The sequence below is a fragment of the Leopardus geoffroyi genome, chromosome C1 (assembly GCF_018350155.1).
Source record: "Leopardus geoffroyi isolate Oge1 chromosome C1, O.geoffroyi_Oge1_pat1.0, whole genome shotgun sequence".
Taxonomy (NCBI): domain Eukaryota; kingdom Metazoa; phylum Chordata; class Mammalia; order Carnivora; family Felidae; genus Leopardus; species Leopardus geoffroyi.
Genome location: NC_059328.1, coordinates 1,347,490 through 1,365,577, shown reverse-complemented (window position 1 = coordinate 1,365,577; position 18,088 = coordinate 1,347,490). Strand labels below are relative to the sequence as shown.

The window sequence follows — 18,088 nt, the reverse complement described above, 5'->3', positions numbered from 1 at the left end:
ATAGAGCGAGACAGAGCACAAGTGGGGGAGGGGCAGAGAGAGACGGAGACACAGAATCCGAAGCAGGCTCCGGGCTCCGAGCTGTCAGCACAGAGCCCGATGCGGGTTTCGAACCCACGAGCTGTGAGATCACGACCTGAGCTGAAGTCGGACGCTCAACCGACTGAGCCCCCCGGGCGCCCCAAGCCCTTCGGTGTCTGACGCTGGCACGAAAGGTCTTACTGTGTGATGTATCTTCGGATTCTTTGTTGCTCCCGTGCAGAGGCTCTGACCTCGGACATGGCAGTTTTACTCCGCACGCGCACTCGTTCCAGTACTCTACGTATCTGCAGTTCCTTTCGGGTTTTATGCACGTGAAATCAGGTCTTTTGTGAACGATAAGTTTTATTTCTTCCCTTTCAAACCCTTACTGATTTTCTGTCATTTACTTGTCTCGTTGAGCTGGCAGGGACACTCAGTCACGATAGTAGATGTCCTGTTTCCTCCCTCAGTTTTTTGTTTTTTTTTTTTTATTTTTTTTTTCAACGTTTATTTATTTTTGGGACAGAGAGAGACAGAGCATGAACGGGGGAGGGGCAGAGAGAGAGGGAGACACAGAATCGGAAACAGGCTCCAGGCTCTGAGCCATCAGCCCAGAGCCGGACGTGGGGCTCGAACTCCCGGACCGCGAGATCGTGACCTGGCTGAAGTCGGATCCTCCCTCAGTTTTGACGTTTGCTGTGGGCGGTTTTGTTTTCGGGTTTGCTGCTGCTGTATATAGATTCCCCTCACCGGACCGTTGAATTTACCTTCTAGCTCTAGTCCACTAGCACTTCTTGTCATGAACAGACGGCAAAGGTCATTAAACGCCTTTCTTCCTGCATCCATTGAAATTACGATGTCATCGGGGCGCCTGGGTGGCTTAGTCGGTTAAGCGTCTGACTTCAGCTCAGGTCGCAATCTCACGGTTCGTGGGTTCGGGCCCCACGTCGGGCTCTGTGCTGACAGCTCGGAGCCTGGATCCTGCTTCGGATTCTGTGTCTCCTTCTCTCTCTGTTCCTCCCCTGACTTCGGCTCAGGTCTTGATCTCACAGTTCATGGGTTCAAGCCCCATGTCCGGCTCTGTGCTGACAGCTCGGAGCCTGGAGCCTGCTTCGGATTCTGTGTCTCCCTCTCTCTCTGCCCCTCCCCTGACTTCGGCTCAGGTCTTGATCTCACAGTTCATGGGTTCAAGCCCCATGTCCGGCTCTGGGCTGACAGCTCGGAGCCTGGAGCCTGCTTCGGATTCTGTGTCTCCTTCTCTCTCTGTTCCTCCCCCACTCACGCTCTGTCTCTCTCTCTCTCAAAAGTAAACATTAAAAAAATTTTTTTAATAAAAAGGAAATTAGGATGTGATTACCCTGGTTTATCTAGTTACCACCGTGAGTTACTTGATTCGATTTTCAAATTTTACACACCAAACTTGAATTCTTGAATAAATCAAATTTGGTTGTGATGTATTATCCATATTATGTAGGTGTGGATAAATGCTAATTGCTAATATTTTCCATAGGATTTTTTTTTTCTATGATCATAAACGACACTAGCCTGTTACCTTCTTTGCTTGTAATATCCTTATTTGGGGATTCAAGTTTTTCTTGGCCTCATAAATCAGATTGAGAAGACTTTTCTCTTCCTCTCTCCTCTGGAAAGTTGAGCAGGACTGGCAGTATGTCTTCCACAAATGTCAGATAGCATCCACTGGAAAAGGCAGATGGTTCTAGAAATTTCCATGTGGGAATACTTCAAACGAAAGATCAATTTATTATCTATAAGACTATATTTCTACTATTCTTATATTTATTAGATATATACTCTATACATCGTATTGCTAAACTCCTTTCGGGAATTTTTCCATCACGCTCAAGTTTTCAAATACGTTGGCGTGATCTCTTTCCACAGTCTGTAGGCTCTGTGGTGATGTCACCCACCCTCACCCTGACTCTGATCATCTGTGCCTTCCCTCTGATTCCCCAAATATTCTCTGGTGGGGGCTGGGTTTCTTGGATGCCCATGAGCTGTGTCTACCTCCCTCTCTGTTCTCTCCCTCTTTCTCCGCACGCCCGCCTTCCCAGGGGTTTAACTGGACCCTCTTCATACAATCTGTGCTGTCCTCTGTCAAAATCAAACTGCTGCCAGATGAGGAAGTAGTGGTGTATGGCATCCCCTACCTCCGGAACCTCGAAGACATCATCGATGTCTACTCAGCCAGGTGAGGCCCCGGGAAGGTCCCCAGAGGCCTCGGCATCTCGGCCTCTGCACCCCCCTCCACGTCTCCTCATGGGAGAGTACCCCAGGGAGCATCTTCTCTGGGCAGATAAATATTAGTGGCCGATAGAACCTTAGTGAGAGATGCGAACCCTCCCTGGGACTTTTCGGGCATCTAGGAGCAGACAGGCCGTATCTGGAGGTTGTCCCAGAGGCTTTCTCCACCACCCTGCTTGGGGCGAGCGCCTGTTCGTCACAGAAGCCGTTGACCAAGGGCCCACAAGCCCGATCCCCACTCTGGGCAAACTCCACGCGCCTGTCATATGCCCCGCCCTCTGCCTCCTGCCCACAGGACCATGCAGAACTACCTGGCCTGGCGCCTGGTGCTGGACCGCATTAGTAGCCTGAGCCAGCGATTCAAGGATGCGCGAGCTAACTACCGTAAGGTGAGTGGGGCCCCACGCAGGTGGCTCCTACCCCTGGCCTGTCATTTGTTCGCTTAGTTCATGGTGCTGGGCACCTGCTCTGGGCCAAACGCCAAGGTCCACGCCGGGGGCAGAGCCATGCAAGAGGCTGACAACGCCTGCCCTCTCGGGACACTCGCCAAACCGGAGAGCCGCTCTTTCAAAGCCACAAGTAGGACATGACAGGGAGGCATGGGACAGAGATGACCTTTCTGTGAGGGTGACACTGGAGACCTCCAGGCAAGAATGACCCAGACACGAAGAGGCTGGGGGCAGATTCCCAAGGCAGGACACCCCCGGGCCCCGTGGTGGGAAGGAAGGAGACGGGGTCAGGGAGAGAGGTGGGGGCCCGCAATCGTGGGCCTGAGCCGAACGTGGATTTCATGTGCCTTGAAAGCCGCCAGGGTGTTCAGAGCGGGGACCACAGCCTAGTGTCCTGCTTGTGTGGTCATTCTGGCTGCTGGGGGTGGGGGTGCGGGCAGGGCAGAGGCAGGGGACCCACTGGGAAGGCCCGTGGTCATGGTGGCTGTTCCAAGGCCTCGATCAGAGGGGGCGTGGGGTCAGAGTGCAGACACACGTTGTCCGGGCGGGGTGACGGGTTGGACCAGGGCCTCAGGAGCAGACGCAAGTGTGAACAACAGACAGTTGAGGTACGAGCAGGGGGCTGAGGGGCAGGGGAGTCAGGTGGACCCCCAGGTTCTTCGCTAGAGAAATGGGACGGACAGAAGCCCTCCAGCGCATCGGGAAAGTTGGGGCCAGTCGGGGCGTCTGCCTTGGCGGGTTGGGTGGAGACACTACTGGCCAAGCGTCTCCACTCTGGCGATGGGAAAACCCACTGGGGGCCGGAGAGCCGGTGGCTTACGGCTGAGCTGGATGTGGCCCCCAGGGCCCCCAGAGTCAACACCAGCCTGTGCTTCGGTGGGGGGCTGGAGTCCAAGAGGTCAGAGTCGGGCTGGCCAGCCAGGCCAGGGCGGCGAGAACAGGGGGCAAGGTGGCACTTGGGGCTGAGCAGGGTCCTACCCCTGTCCCGGGGCAGAGGCCAGACTTCCAGCCCGGGTGGGGAGCCCTCCCCTGAAAAGCGCACACGCCGTCCTGCCCACGCCCATGGCCGGCACTCCCCGGGGAGGTCAGAGCTCATCGGTGACCCGCTCTGGCCACTGGGCGCTTGGGCTGAGGGCAGGGAGGCAGCAGTGCGCCAATGGGTGCTCTACGCGGCAGGTGCTCTACGGCACGACCGTGGAGGAGGTGCGCTGGCGAGAATGTGTCAGCTACGTCAACAGCAACATGGAGAGCGCCGTGGGCTCCCTCTACGTCAGGGAGGCCTTTCCCAGAGATAGCAAGGATGCGGTGGGTGCCCTGTGCTCAGTCTGTCTGTGGCCCCTCCCCACAGGGACGCTGCCCGTGGTGGGTGGGGGCACGGGTCACAGCCCCACCCCCCCCCCACAGGGTGACTCCGGGCTCCCAGTGCCGGCACCCTGCTGGCCCCCCAGCAGCCCGTGTGTGCCCGGGGGGTACCGGGGAGCACACGTTTGCCTGGTGCCCCGTCACGTGGGGAGGCCAGAGGCCCCACCCCCAACCCTACAGGCCTGTCTGGGAAAGGCCTACAGGCCATACAGGCTGTGAGTCCAGGGGCGGGCAGGCCCCAGGCTCACCCAGGAGAACGCCCAGCAGTCAGGACCCCCGTCCCGGAAGGGGGGGAGCATTCCACACCCCCAGCCCCAACATCGCGGCAGGGACGAGGCTTTGGACCGGACCCCTGCAGAGACCCCAATGCTGGACACGCAGGACAAGAGCCACGTGTCCTCCCAGGTCAGAGAGCTCATTGACAAGGTGCGGGCGGTGTTCGTGGAGACCCTGGATGAGCTGGGCTGGATGGACGAGGCATCCAAGAAGAAGGCCCAGGAGAAGGTGCGCAGGTGGCCGGAGCCCCACGGTCAGGGCATCCTGCCTGGGGAGGGCAGCCCCAGCACGGGGACACAGGGCGACCGTCGTCGCACCCGCTTCAGAGATGAAGACACCGGGTCTGGGTGCGGCTTGCTCGGAGGCGGAACTAGAAGCCAAGTGTGGGAGACCCTCCCGGCACCCTTGCGAACGAGTGGGGGTGGCCTCGGAGCAAGCCCCCTCTGGGCCAGGATGTCAAGTGGAAACCGTCCCACTGCACCGAGCCCTCGCCCCGTCTGACCCCTGGCTGGCTGTCGGGCTGAGCCGGTCCTCACGTGTCCCCATTAAACCTCCCCATGGCTTGCAAGGCGGGGGGGGGGGGGGGGGTCGAGTCCCTCAGCCCCTGAGCCACGCGGCAGCGAGCGAGGGGCAGAGCTGGGGTTCCCACAGTGGGGCAGTCACCGACCGGCCCCAATGTCGTCTCTAGGCCATGAGCATCCGGGAGCAGATCGGGTACCCAGACTACATTCTGGAGGAGAGGAACAAGCACCTGGACGAGGAGTATTCCAACGTGCGTCCCACCCCCGGCCAAGGGGGCCCCGAGAACTTCACCTGCCCCCTCACCCCCGACCCGATCCGCCCCTGAACCAGCCCTGTGAACCACAAGCCTTCAATTTCCTGGCAGGTGGTGCCGTCTCGGCCACCTTGCTGGGTGGGCAGCTCTCCAGAGCTCCCCCTGTTACAGATGGGGAAACTGAGGTCGGGAGGGAGAAGGAATGTGCTCAGTGGCACGAAGGCCCAGAGCCAGCACCGGCCCCCCCAACCCCACCACCCGCACCCACCGCCCGTCGGCCTCGTGCAGGACTGCCCAGCCAGTCCCAAGGCCGGTCCACAGCCACTGCCGACCCCCTGCCTGCGTACCCGGCAGTGACCACCCCTGTCCCGTAGCTGAACTTCTCGGAGGACCAGTACTTTGAAAATGGTCTTCAGAACCTCAAGGCTGGTGCCCAGCGGAGCCTCAAGAAGCTTCGGGAGAAAGTGGACCAGAACCTGTGAGTGGCGGCACGCGGGAACCAGCGGGCCGGGAAGGGTGGCCGGGGTCTGACCCGGAGCCCTGGGGTCAGGGAGGATTCAGATCTGTGGATTGCCCAGACCCGGCCCTGGCTGCGGGCAATGCTGGTCTCGTGGCACGGCCACTGTGATGGGGGCCCTAAGGGTGGGGGCTCTGGTCAGCCAGGAGGGGACCTGGAGGGAAGAGTCCAGGAGACGGGCTCCAAGTGACTGGCCCGTCTATCACAGCTGGATCATCGGGGCGGCCGTGGTTAATGCATTCTACTCCCCAAACCGAAACCAGATAGGTACGTGCGACCCCTCTGTGACTGAGCCCAGCCCCTCCAGTGCCAGAGAAGAACTGTCCCCTCCCTCCTGGGGGGCACCTCCAGCCTCTTCTCGGGAGGAGAGAACCTCTCCCCACCTGTAGGGACTTTACCCCTCTCCCCACCTGCTGGGAAGTTCCTCACCTTTGTCTGAGTGGTAGGGCCGGGTTTAGAGACTGGGGAGCAGACCCCAGTCCCAAGGGCAGCAGAGAATGAGGGGGGGGGGGCGGGAGAGCTTGGGTCTGCCGCATGCTGGCCCCGGCCTCTCACCTCCGGGCCCTGTATTCTCTGGTCTGTAACGTGGGGGGCGGGGGGGGGGGGTCACAACCCTGCCCCCCGGGCCGTGTGGTTTCATGCAGGAGCCCCAGGGGTGCCTGCCCAGGGCCTGGCCCGTGGGAGGGTTGTTCACGGACATGTCTCCACCCCTGTCTCCGGGCAGTATTCCCCGCTGGGATCCTGCAGCCCCCCTTCTTCAGCAAGGAGCAGCCACAGGCCTTGAACTTCGGGGGCATTGGGATGGTGATCGGGCATGAGATCACTCACGGCTTTGACGACAACGGTAGGGAAGCTGCGTGGGGGGTGGTCAGAGCTACACGGCCTCCTCCCCTCTCCAGTGAGCAGCAGTCCCGGGAGGGGACCAGGGGACAGGGGGCCTTGGAGCTGTCCATCCAACCCCTTCACGATTTAGGTGGGGACACTGACACCCAGGCAGAGAGGACTTGCTGGGTTCCCAGGGGAGCTATGGTGGCAGAGAGGTCTTGAATGGCAGGCTCGGCCTCCGTCCCGCACCCTTGCTCTGGGCAGAGACATGGAGAAGAGGGTGTGAGGGCTCGAGGGCCAGATCCTGACTCCACCTAATGGGCCGCTCTTCCCTGGGCCCGTGAACCGGCGATAGTGACACTACCCCGGGCATTTCTGAAGCTCCAGGTCCTGGCCTGGCGTCACCCCAGGGCAGCCAGCCTCCTCCAGCCCAGAGATGTGCTGACCCGACGTCCCCACCTCCCACCCCGGGGTGCGGCCCCTGCCTGCTCTAGTGGCCTGTGACCACGCATGGAGGCCCCAGCTGGCTTTCCCACAGGGCTTGACCATCGGGACCTTCTGAGGGCAGCCTCGTGGCCCCCAGGACCACGTGCTCCCCTTACCTGGGGCTCACAGAGTTTGGACATCACGGCAAGGGGCATTAAGCCACGGTGCCCCCGGGCCCCGAAACCCCAGGCTCTGACCTCAGGGGTGGGGTGGTAGGCCACCAGAGCCCCCTCCCGGGCCTCAGCAGCCCGATGACCTTGTGCCAACCCTTCAGGGGCCCGTCCCTATGAGCTCTAGATACTGAGGCTTCTGGGAGGATGTGCCGGTGAGGCTGGCACTGGGCAGGCAGGGCCATGAGGGCAGCCGCCTCTGCCCGCCAGGCCGGAACTTCGACAAGAACGGCAACATGCTCGATTGGTGGACCAACTTCTCAGCACAGCACTTCCAGGAGCAGTCGGAGTGCATGGTCCACCAGTACGGGAACTACTCCTGGGACCTGGCCGACCACCAAAACGTGAGCAGGCCGTCAGCAGCGCCGCCACCGCCGGCGACCCGATCCCCAGCCCTGGCCCCCGGGGGGTGCAGGGGAGCCCGGCCGCCCTACCGTCCCGCGTCCTGTGCGCAGGTGAACGGGTTCAGCACCCTCGGGGAAAACATCGCTGACAACGGAGGAGTGCGGCAGGCATATAAGGTGGGTCCAAGCAGGGGCCCCTCAAGGGCGCAGGGGAACAGGTGCCTCGGTGAGGCAGAGGCCGTGCCCTGCGCAGGCCGAGGCACCCCTGGAGCCCTTCTCCATCTGTCCCGGAAAGCAGCTGTGCCCTGGGGGAGCCAGCCTGGCTGCGGGTGAATGGGCACCTGGCTGTGCTGCCCACGCTTTACCCTGACCTTACCTGAGCCTTCGAACCCCAGGGGAGCCACGGACTCTCCCCCCCGGTAAGATAGTGGCGCTCACCACGTCCCCACCAGCCGTGGCATCGTCCCTGCACCTGCAGCCTGAGGCACCGGGCCTCGGAGCTCCTTCTAGGTGGGCGCTGCATGGCAGCCTGAGCAGGGATCCTCCCCCCCACCCTGGCCCCAGGGCCAGGGCCCAGCCGCTGTAGCACGGAGATGAGTACCAGGCCGTCAGGGCAGGAGCGCCGTCCCTGGGGTGCTCGAAGGGCTGTCAGGTGCTGAGGCAGGACCGTGGAGCCAGACCTCCATTCTGCCCGGACCCCAGGCCGGTGCTGACCCCAGGAGCAAGGACAGGCCCGGGCCCAGCACCTGTTTGGCGTCTGCAGGCTTACCTAAAGTGGATGGCAGACGGTGGCAAGGACAAGCAGCTGCCAGGACTGGAACTGACCTACGACCAGCTTTTCTTCATCAACTATGCCCAGGTAGGAGCCACAGTCCCCACCCTGCCTGCCGCCTCAGCAGCTGGGCACCGGTTGCCCACCACGTTTTTGGAAGGCCTCCACTGAGGGGTACTTCCAGGGCCACGCTGAGAGGGCAGGCCGGGCAGAAGCAGACTTGCCAGCCTGGAAGGCTTCCTGGAGGAAAAGGAAGCAGAGGATTGGAGCTGGGGGGCTTCGGGTGTAGCTGGGCCAGTTGGGGAGGGGAGGCTGGCTTCCCTCCCCCGCCCAAGAAGGGACGGCCTGGGACAGGACAGGCGGGACTCCCTTGTGCCTAGAAAGAAGTGAGAGCACACGCCTGTCCCTGGCCCCCTAGGCCCACCCCACGCCCTCCTGGATGCCCTCAGGGCCCCCCTGATTCCTGCGTCCCATCCCCCCAGGCCCGCCCCTCCCCCCCCCACAGCCACGCCCCTCACGCCCCCACAGGTGTGGTGCGGGTCTTACCGGCCTGAGTTCGCGGTACAGTCTATCAAGACCGACGTCCACAGCCCCCTGAAGTACAGGCGAGTAGCCCCCTGCATCCGCGCGCGCAACCCCCATCCCGCCCCCCGCCCCCGCCCCCCAGCGCCCACCCCCGGGGCCCAGGCCAGCTGGCTCAGGCCCCTGGCCGCCCGCAGGGTGCTGGGCTCGCTGCAGAACCTGGCGGCTTTCGCGGACGCCTTCCACTGTGCCCAGGGCACCCCCATGCACCCGCGGGAGCGATGCCGCGTCTGGTAGCCGTCGCCGAGCCGCACTGTGGCCACGCCCACCCGCCGCGGGAGGCCAGGCGGCCCTCGCACGTGCAGCTGGAGCCGCGGGCAAGGCCAACGCGCACACGCGGCCGGCCCCGCGCGGGGCCTGGAGCGCAGCCGCGGCCCCAGCACCCAGGGCAAGCGGTGACTGCCCGGCGCCCTCCGTGCCTGCGGTGAGGGGCACGGTGCCCCAGCCCTGTAGACGCGTTTACCGGTCTGCACCCTCTCCAAACATCCCAGTCAGCTGTCCATGAGCTTCAGACTTGAGCTAAGTAAACGCTTCAAAGAAGCCATCTGCCTTGTCTGTTGGGGGTGGGGGGGGGGGAGGGGGGTGGCCGAGCCCCTGTCTGTACGTGCCGCTGACTGTTCGGGGACAGCATCTGGCTGGGCGCTGACTGCTGGTGGCCTTGGGCAAAACAGCAGCCAGACAGGGAAACAGCAGGGCACCCTGCAGAGGGAGGGTCACGCCTGGTGAGCCCCTCAGGGTCTCTGTGCCAGGACGCCCCCAAATCCTGGCCCTCAGGGACCACCGGTTCAGATGGGAGGAGGGGCCACTGACTCAGGAGCTGGCTGAGGTCAGGAGGTGGGCCGGGGGAACTCGGGAGCCATAGATCAGAATCTACGCTTCGGGTTTTATGTAACTAGAGGCCGGTGGCGGGGTTAAACCACAAAGGGACGCTGTCACCTGCTCTGATGTTTTAAAGACCCCCGAGAGTAGTACCAAACGGGGCAGAGGGGGAAGGTGGGAGGAAGTTGGGAGGCCAGCTAGGAGGCCACTGTGGTCATCCTGGCCAAGGCAAGGGGGGCGGGTAGAGGGGTGGTGCTGAGGTCACCTGAACGCACCCAGACCAAAGAGCCCCAGGCACAGTGGGCAGGGGCAGGTTTCCGCTCTGGACACTAGGTTCCAGATGCCTGTCACATCCCCCCAAGGAATGGTGCGGGGGGCGGGGGGGGGGGGGGGAGGGTTGGGGGGGGGGTGGCGGAGCTGGATGAACCAGCTGGGCCAGGCCAGCCACCCCAGTCGGGTGCAAATGACAGATCTCATCAGAGAAGGTCCTTCCAGCCGACTAGCCCCCTCCCTAAGCCTCACTGCCCACCGTGCCCAGCAGCTGCGGGGCAACATCTCCCTGGACACCCACCCAGTATGAGCTCTGACCTGACCATATCCTCATCTCCCGCACCCTGCGCGGTCCTCCAACCCCTGACCCTCCTGTGCCAAAGGCCTGAGGCCCTCGGGGAGGCTGCAGGGCCATTTCCTCCCCTCTGCCGGCCCCTCCCAAGGAAGCCTGCAGGCCCACGTCCCCTGCGAGGACGATGGGATCAGAGCCAATGAAGATAAACGCTGCCCAGAAACGAGTTTAATGCTCATTGTCACAGAGGCCCAGGCAGAGTTTGGTGTCCCAGCCCAGAGATTCCAGAAAGATTCTTCACATCCAGCTCCCAGTGTTCAAGGCAGCAGACGCCTCCCAGGCCCTCGGAGGCCTTGGTCTTCACCTTGTGCACGCCCCCTCAGCACACTGTGGGCACAGCAGGGTCCCCGTCAGGCCAGCCGCACTCCCCAGAGTCCAAAGCAGCTGGTCCCACCCACCAGCAGTCTGGGGCCCAAGTGCTAGAAAATCCCCTCTATTCGGGACACAGGAGGTCAGCCACCAGGACCACACTAACACTGGCTGTGATCACCTTGGGCAAACTGCGACCCTCCCCAGGCTGAGAGGACGGGCAGCCCCTGCCCTCTGGGGAGAGCCCTGCTGTGCCAGGCCGTCTGGCCACCCTTGCACCTGGTTCCCCACTATCCTCAGCCTGCTTCCCCCTGCACAGTGGGGTGACAGTGACATCCTGGGCTGCCACGAGCGCAGAAGTACGTCAACCCTGCAGGTGCAGCCTGGCACCTGGTCGTACCCAGCCCTCAACCCAGGGGAGCTGCTGCCCTTAGCGGGCGGCGTGCTCCCCAGGCCCAAGCTTACCTGGGGCGCCTCGCTGGCACAGCCCTCTGCGGGGATGCCCAGGGCCTGCAAGATGCTCTCCCGGGGGACATAGTCTCCCGGAGACTTCTGGACGAAGTGCAGCAACACTTTGTCACCACCTACAGCGGTGGGGAGGCGGTCAGGATGCCCCTGCGTGCTGGGAGGAGGGAGACACCCCTCGCTGTCCGAGACTCCACCTGGTTACCCTGACAAGGGAGCTGTCCTGGCCACAGCCCACCCAGCACAGAGAAGACTTGACGAGGTCAGGAAGCCAGAGGAAGGGGGGCAGAGAGGGTCGGGACATGCCACCAAGTTCAGCCAGACCTTCCCAGCCCAGGATGTGACCTCGGCCCCCCATGCAACCAGGCATCGGCCTCTGACACCCCTTTCCCAGCCCACCTTTGGTGACCACCAGGAGCCCTCCACTCTGCAGCAAGTCCCCGGACAGGTTCCCCTGGATGCCAGCAGCTTTGGCCTGGAAGGAGGGAGGCAGGTCCGGGTCAGCCCTACAGGGAAGCCCCACCACCTCAAGTCCCACCCGTCCTTGGCCATCACAAACCTTGAGGGCCACATCGCGCACGGGCTTCCCCAGGGCGGCCGGCAGGATGCTCAGGCTGTTGTACCTGTGAAGACACAGCTGGCTAGTCCGGGCCCCGGCTCTTCGACGAAGACTTGCCCAGCAATTCTATCCCTAGTCTCTACAAGATACACCTACCAGATTCTCACAAGCATCTCACCAGGGACTCGGGGGGGGGGGGGGGGGGGGGGGGGGCGGGGAGGGGCATGGGGCAGCCAGCCTGGGGGCCGGTAGGCCTGGGGCCCGGCAGAAGATTTGGGGAGTGTGGGCTGGCCCCCCGGCTGGGTGAGCCCAGAGATCTGACTCAGCTGGGCACCACTAGTCAGGCCAGGCAGCCAGCCTACGACACAGGCACCCGAGGTGGCCGGAAAGGGAGTAGATCTTGGGTGAGGGGCCTAACCAACAGCCGTCACAGACACCCAGCACCCAAGAGAGAGTCCTTAGAAGGACTGACCGAGCAGTGGATGCCCCCAGAGCCTCATGCCCAGGAAGAGGGCAGCCGGGGGAAGAGGAATGAGAAGAGGCGGCTGCCCCGCCCGCTCACCGCTTGAAGCCCAGCTCCTTGTAGAAGTGCTTGCTCTCATCCAGGTAGAGCTCTGGAAAGCAGAAGCCACGGGTGTGCACTCACCCCCCCCCCGGCTCACCTGCCTGCATCCAGCCCCCCGCTCCCCTGGCTTGCCCACCCAGGACGTAGGAGCAGAGGACTGAGTGTCCCCACTGTTAGCGGAGGGGCAGAGGCCCAGAGGTGGCAGGAAAAGGGAGGCACGGGGCTCGCCTGGACTCTGCCACCGGGCCCAGGGCTCTGGGAGGGCATATCCTGAGTGCCAGGGAGAGGGGTCTAGCAGGGTGGGATCCTGTCCCAGCCGTACTCCTTCAGGCTCCTGGGAAGGTGGGGTCTTGCTGCCACCCAGTAGAGACCCTCGGGGATTCGAGGCCAGCATCACCGCTGGGCCCTGCCTCTTTCCAAGGTGGGAGGGACATCGTGCCTGGGGGACACAGGTAGGGGCAACAGGTGGAGAGCCCCGGAGACATGACTGGAGCTCCAGGAGACAGAAGGGTCAGGCCTGGGCAAGGAGGGGATGGCCACTGCCCTGAGCTTGGGAAGGGTCTCGAGGTAGCTGGTGGGGCTACAGTGGGAGGAGGGGAGGGGAGCACAAGCACCTCCCGCGAAGTAGCCGCCTTCCAGGAACTCCTGCAGGCCCAGGGCCTCGGGCCCCACGCCCACCAGACGCACGCCGTTCTGGTCCAGTAGCCCCCTGAGGCTGCTGAGGTCCCGGGCGATCCAGCGACACACCGAGCAGCCGAAGCGCCGCAGGCCAGCCACCACGCACGCCTGCTCCAGCCACAGACTCCGCAGCTCCACTGCCTGCGCGGGGCGGGCGAGGGGCGCCGATGGACCACCTCCCACGCGCGTCCGTGCCCCCAGCCCCGCACCGCGCAAGCCCGGACTGCGCCCCCAGCCCCACGACCCGAAGCCCGCGGCGCATGCCACTGCCAGGGCGCCTGGGCTGGTGCCAGGGGCCCACCCACCGCCCTGCGCTCGTCCGGCCTCACCTCCCCGGTCACCGCATGCTTCAGGACACACGCGCCCACGCGGGCAAGGTCCACCGCGCTCATGTCCACTTGCCACCGTGCTCTTCGGCTGCGCGCCCGGCTCCCAGCCGGCTTGGCCACGCCCCGCCCGTGCCCCGCCCCCCTGCGGCTTCTAGTCCAGGCCGCGCCCCCAGGTCACCTCTCCTCTGCCGGCCCCTCCCCCAGACGCCCGCCCCTCTGCCGGCCCCGCCCCCAGGCCGCCTCTCCTCTGCCGGCCCCGCCCCCAGACGCCCGCTCCTCTGCCGGCCCCGCCCCCAGGTCACCTCTCCTCTGCCGGCCCCGCCCCCAGGCCGCCTCTCCGCTGCCGCCCACAGCAGCGGCCCGGGCCGCGCTTTGTCACTTGTTTTGCATATGCATAAGCCTGTCGGCCAATGGCGTCGCTGCGCTGGCTGCCGGAGAAGCTGGGCCGTTGGGCGGCAGTCACGTGGTGCGCCTGCGCACAGCGCTGCCCCACGTGGGGGCGGGCTCCGTTTTGCCCGGCCAGGTGCAGAGCCGGAGAGCGGCCGGAGTCCCCTGATCCTAGGTCCCGAGTTTGGGGTCCGGGGCGGGCGGGAAGGCGGGAGCGCGAGCGGGACAGCGGCTACTTAGTGCCCGGTTTGCAGGGCAGGGTTAAGGTGAGTGCGGTGAGCACTCGAGTCCCGGCTTTGGGGCCCGCGCCTCGTCCTATAGGCAGAGGAGCCCAAGGGCTTAGCATTTACCCTTATCTTATTTCAGCTTTAAAATCGACGCGAATGCTTCGCTTTCTGAATTAGATATCTGCGTTGGCTTTAATCATAATGCTGGTAATTTCTTAAAGCAAAGTCTTCTTTTAGCCCCCAGACTTTGGGTAAAATAGACCTGAAAGAAGTAAGAGCAGTTTACTACGCGCTTTGCGACTTTGTTTATTGCTCAGCGCAGTCTTGTGTCACCTGTGATCACCCGGTTTTACCGATAAAGGCCCGAGACATTGGCGTGAGCAATGAAGCCAAGACTTAACCCGGATAATGGGACACGCAGATCTGTCTGGGCCCCAGCCCTCAGCCTCTCTCCCCAGGTCCCACAGAGAGCCCCTGGACCAGGCTGGAGACCTCGGAGTCTCCCAGGTTTGGGAGAGTCATCTAAGGCGTTAAATGTGTGGTAGGTGGTGTTAATCATCCTGTAGACTTGTGTTTAGTAAGCAATCAGGTAATTGGTAAGAGGCACTTTTACGGCAACAGAAGATAGAGTAACGGTTAGAGCAAATTATAAACCCAGTGTCTGAGTCTTGCACCCTGCCAGTGAGATTTGCAGATGTCAAGCTTGGAGTGGGAACAGGCAGGAATCAGATGGATTTGTCTGGTTTGTAACCCGAATGCCTCTGGAGGTCCTTGTGAATGGCCCACCGAGCGACGGGCACAAAGATTGTATGTGAGCCTTCTGGCAGTTTCTCTGAAGTTTACCTCGAGGTGTCCAGCTTTGGCAAACAACAGACACTTAAAGGCAGCCAGAAGTAGAGTTTAACGTCTGCAAAGATGTGTTACTGAAACATAATTTTTCCCTCCCAAATCACCCTTATTTCCAGAGATAGCCAAGTCAAGACTAATTTGTTTGCAGAACGAGTCCAGTTTTAGTAAACTTGGCCTAATTATTTACATAAGCTCAGCAAGAAAAGCAGATTGATAATATAAATCTTTTAAAATTTGCTGTGCTGGAACTTTTTATAGGAAATCTCAGCTGAACTTCCGGTAACCTCTCAAGGCCGAAGCCAAGCCAAATACTTACTGTCAGACAGGCCTGCAATACCTGTAGATTTGGGTAGATTCGTCTTCACGAGGTCCCCAAGATCTCCTGAGGTTCCAGCACCTGCCAGGAAGTGACCTTCTTTACTCACCCGGTGAGGCTGCTGGGAACTCTAAGCAAAGTGTCAGGCCAACATTTCCGTGTTTCGTGAAGTCAACCTCAATTCCTTTAAGCTGTTTGGTCATATCTGAGTCTATGCCTCTCTCTCTGAAATATGACTTTCCAGTTGCATTTGTTTAAAAAGTCCAAGAGGACTTTTATCATAAAGCTATAAGTCTCTTTGAAGATGAAACTCATTTGGTAAATTGCAAAAGACAAATGCAGTTGACAAGGGAATTCAGTTATTTCCGCAACATAACATTTCACCAGTTAGAATATTAAGGGATGACCTTATTATCAACACAAATTAAAACGGCAGGGATTTTATATAGTATATTTGAAGTTCTAGCACTTACCCAGGCAATACAACCTGAGATTTATCATTATTTGTTTGACAGGGCTTTCCAAGTAACTTAACATATGAAATAAACAAGCCTAATTGGTCAAAAAGACTTCATTTACAACTTAAATCTTGGGGAAGTTTGTTAAAAACTTCAGAAAATTGGGGCGCCTGGGTGGTGCAGTCGGTTAAGCGTCCGACTTCACCCAGGTCACGATCTCGCGGTCCGTGAGTTCGAGCCCCGCGTCGGGCTCTGGGCTGATGGCTCAGAGCCTGGAGCCTGTTTCCGATTCTGTGTCTCCCTCTCTCTGACCCTCCCCCGTTCATGCTCTGTCTCTCTCTGTCCCAAAAATAAATAAACGTTGAAAAAAAAAAATTAAAAAAAAAAAAAAAACTTCAGAAAATTATAAAGCGCGTGCCTAGATAGGATTACAGATCATTATAAAACATAAAACTTTTTTTATTTATTTAACCAAGGTGGCAATAAGAGATTCCAAAGGCAAATTTGTGGGGTTGGATAGTGGTTAGCAAAACTCAGCTCCTTTAATATTGATGAGTTTTAGTTCTTAAGTAACCAAAGACTCAATAAAGACAAAGCATAAAAACCTTGATTCTCCAGGGAGACAAAAGAGAAAAAAACCCTTGGGGCGCCTGGGTGTCTCAGTCGGTGAAGCGTCCGACTTCAGCTCAGGTCACGATCTCGCGGTCCGTGAGTTCGAGCCCCGCGTCGGGCTCTGGGCTGACGGCTCAGAGCCTGGAGCCTGTTTCCGATTCTGTGTCTCCCCCTCTCTCTGCCCCTCCCCCGCTCACACTCTGTCTCTCTCTCTCTCAAAAATAAAAATGAAAACATCTTAATAAATAAAAATAAATAAGAGAGAAAAAAAATCCTTTGTTACATTTTTTTAATCAAGAGCAGACCAACAATCCAAGAAAACTTTGTCTTTAAACAGAAAAGCAGAATTTTAATGTTATGCCGGTGTACTTTTATTTTTTTAATATTTATTCATTTTGAGAGAGAGAGGGAGAGAGCTCAAGTGCGGGAGGGGCAGAGAGAGAGGGAGAGAAAGAATCCCAAGCAGGCTCCACAGGCTGTCAGCACAGAGCCCGACCACGTGGGGCTCAATCCCTGAGCTGTGAGATCATGACCTGAGCGGAAATCAAGAGTTGGGCGCTTAACCGAGTGAGCCACCCAGGCGCCCCCTACCAGTATCCTTTTAAAATATATTTAGGGGCAAAATGAACCGTCATTTCAAGGAATCCCTTCGCCAACAATTTGCGACAGAGAGAACACGAGCTTATTTGACCTTCAGTAAACCTAGGTAGAAAAATTTTCATATTTCTGTTGATGACTCTAAAGACATGTCTGTCATAATTGAGCCAACAAATCAGCGTCAATGCCAAATGGGTTCCACCTGTGTGTCCCCCGCTGTCGCTTTTCCCCTGGGGCTCCCGTAAAGGGGGTGCCCTTCGCTCCTGGACACTGAGGAGGAGGGGCCGGTGGCCCCCGAGGCACCCAGAATTGTACAGGAGCCGGCTACGCAGGCCGCACCCAAGGCGGTGCACAGAGAGGAGGAGGGGGAGGGGAAGGGGGGAGAGGTGGGGTGCAGGAATGCTGGAAGCTGAAAAAAGCCCAGAGGACGGAGGAAGAGGCCTCCCGGTCCCCAAGCCTGTCAGCTCGGACACATGAGCGGATGCAGATTATTTTTTCGTCCACGAGCAAGTGGAAATGGGCAGTCGTGCCGGGCCAGAGAAGACGGGGAGCTTCCCTGAAACAAAAGGAGTTTCAGCAGCTGCTTGGGAATTTTCCATAAAGTCCCTGTCCCTGGGTAGACTAACCAGAGCCAATTGGCTCCAGTTATCACGCTCAATAACCCCGGGAATGAAGGAGGGAGAGGCCCCCACACACAGCTAGAATAACCTGAGTCTGTCAGGAGGAACAGTGAGAGTGTCAGAGGCCCTTTCGTTAGGGATGGCCTGTGCTTCCTCCAGCAACCTGGGTTTTTCCAGACGAGGCCTGTTCAGACAACCATCCAGTAAATCAGGAGGGAGTTCATCAGCCTGGTTAGTGGCCAAACACATTCTGCAAGAGGCCCTTCGATCAAGGTTGTGATTTAGGGCCATGCAGGGCTGGACACAGGGTGCCTCAGACCATTTGCCCTGTTTCCTGCAGAAGAGATCTAACTGATAAGTCGTACTGAAGCTTTAAAAGTCCCATTAATGGGCTATTTTTTCTTGTCTCCTCAGGAGTACTGAGGCCGTGCAGTTTGACAGAAGACCTTTTTTGAATCTTGCGATCTGAATTGATTCCAGTGGATTAAAAGGCATCCCAAGGGAGAGACCTTGGGGACCAAGGAAGAAGCCTAGAGGTTCATTACCAAGAACCCCCCGCCGGCCCGACTCCCGGGTGACATCCCGTGCGGAATATGTTACAGGTTCCCGGTGTCAAAGCGACTGGAGGGGTCCCTCAAACAAAATCACTGTGATCACCGGGCAGCTGAAAAGGCCCCCCGTTCCCCGACGCATTCTAGATTGCAAAATGGGTGTCTGCACGTGGACCAAAACGCTGCGCTGCGCCTTGCCATGAAGGCCGTGCCATTTTTCACCCATGGCAAACACCAGAAGAGCTTTCTAAGGGGAAATTATCCAATTTTGTAATTTCAGTAGT

The 18,088-nt window shown here is 59.8% G+C and overlaps 2 protein-coding genes across 3 annotated transcripts in view; one reads left to right on the top strand and one right to left on the bottom strand.

Moving 5' to 3' along the window:
- MMEL1 (membrane metalloendopeptidase like 1) overlaps window positions 1-9,381 on the top strand; it is a 32,061-nt gene extending 22,680 nt beyond the window's left edge. The window contains exons 12-24 of the mRNA XM_045475374.1: window positions 2,094-2,230; window positions 2,579-2,672; window positions 3,909-4,037; window positions 4,500-4,598; window positions 5,059-5,142; window positions 5,520-5,623; window positions 5,871-5,929; window positions 6,387-6,506; window positions 7,354-7,487; window positions 7,599-7,664; window positions 8,251-8,346; window positions 8,788-8,864; window positions 8,979-9,381. Of these exons, the coding sequence (XP_045331330.1) occupies window positions 2,094-2,230; window positions 2,579-2,672; window positions 3,909-4,037; window positions 4,500-4,598; window positions 5,059-5,142; window positions 5,520-5,623; window positions 5,871-5,929; window positions 6,387-6,506; window positions 7,354-7,487; window positions 7,599-7,664; window positions 8,251-8,346; window positions 8,788-8,864; window positions 8,979-9,078 (1,299 nt within the window). The 3' untranslated portion in view covers window positions 9,079-9,381. The remainder of the gene's footprint in view (window positions 1-2,093; window positions 2,231-2,578; window positions 2,673-3,908; window positions 4,038-4,499; window positions 4,599-5,058; window positions 5,143-5,519; window positions 5,624-5,870; window positions 5,930-6,386; window positions 6,507-7,353; window positions 7,488-7,598; window positions 7,665-8,250; window positions 8,347-8,787; window positions 8,865-8,978) is intronic.
- Window positions 9,382-10,437: 1,056 nt separating this feature from the next.
- Window positions 10,438-13,325, bottom strand: PRXL2B (peroxiredoxin like 2B). 2 transcript variants are annotated; one of them, XM_045475372.1, is made up of 7 exons: window positions 13,188-13,323; window positions 12,795-12,999; window positions 12,178-12,229; window positions 11,616-11,679; window positions 11,456-11,531; window positions 11,057-11,175; window positions 10,438-10,609 (listed from the first exon to the last, which is right to left on the bottom strand). In XM_045475372.1, the coding sequence occupies exons 1-7, from the start codon at window positions 13,248-13,250 to the stop codon at window positions 10,583-10,585; spliced, it is 606 nt and encodes a 201-aa protein (XP_045331328.1). In that variant the 5' UTR covers window positions 13,251-13,323; the 3' UTR covers window positions 10,438-10,582. The 2 variants fall into 2 exon arrangements, with proteins under 2 accessions (XP_045331328.1, XP_045331329.1); XM_045475373.1 differs by lacking the exon at window positions 10,438-10,609 and having other exon boundaries at window positions 11,097-11,213; window positions 13,188-13,325.
- Between the last annotated feature and the right edge of the window lie 4,763 nt (window positions 13,326-18,088).

Excerpts from the sequence above, each read along its gene's own strand:
- PRXL2B (XM_045475372.1), bottom strand. The coding sequence starts at position 13,250 with ATGAGCGCGGTGGACCTTGCCCGCGTGGGCGCGTGTGTCCTGAAGCAT. Across the intron at positions 12,230-12,794 it reads AGGCGGCTACTTCGCGGGAG|AGCTCTACCTGGATGAGAGC; the intron begins GTGCTTGTGCTC and ends TCTGCTTTCCAG. Across the intron at positions 11,532-11,615 it reads TGCGCGATGTGGCCCTCAAG|GCCAAAGCTGCTGGCATCCA; the intron begins GTTTGTGATGGC and ends CCCTCCTTCCAG.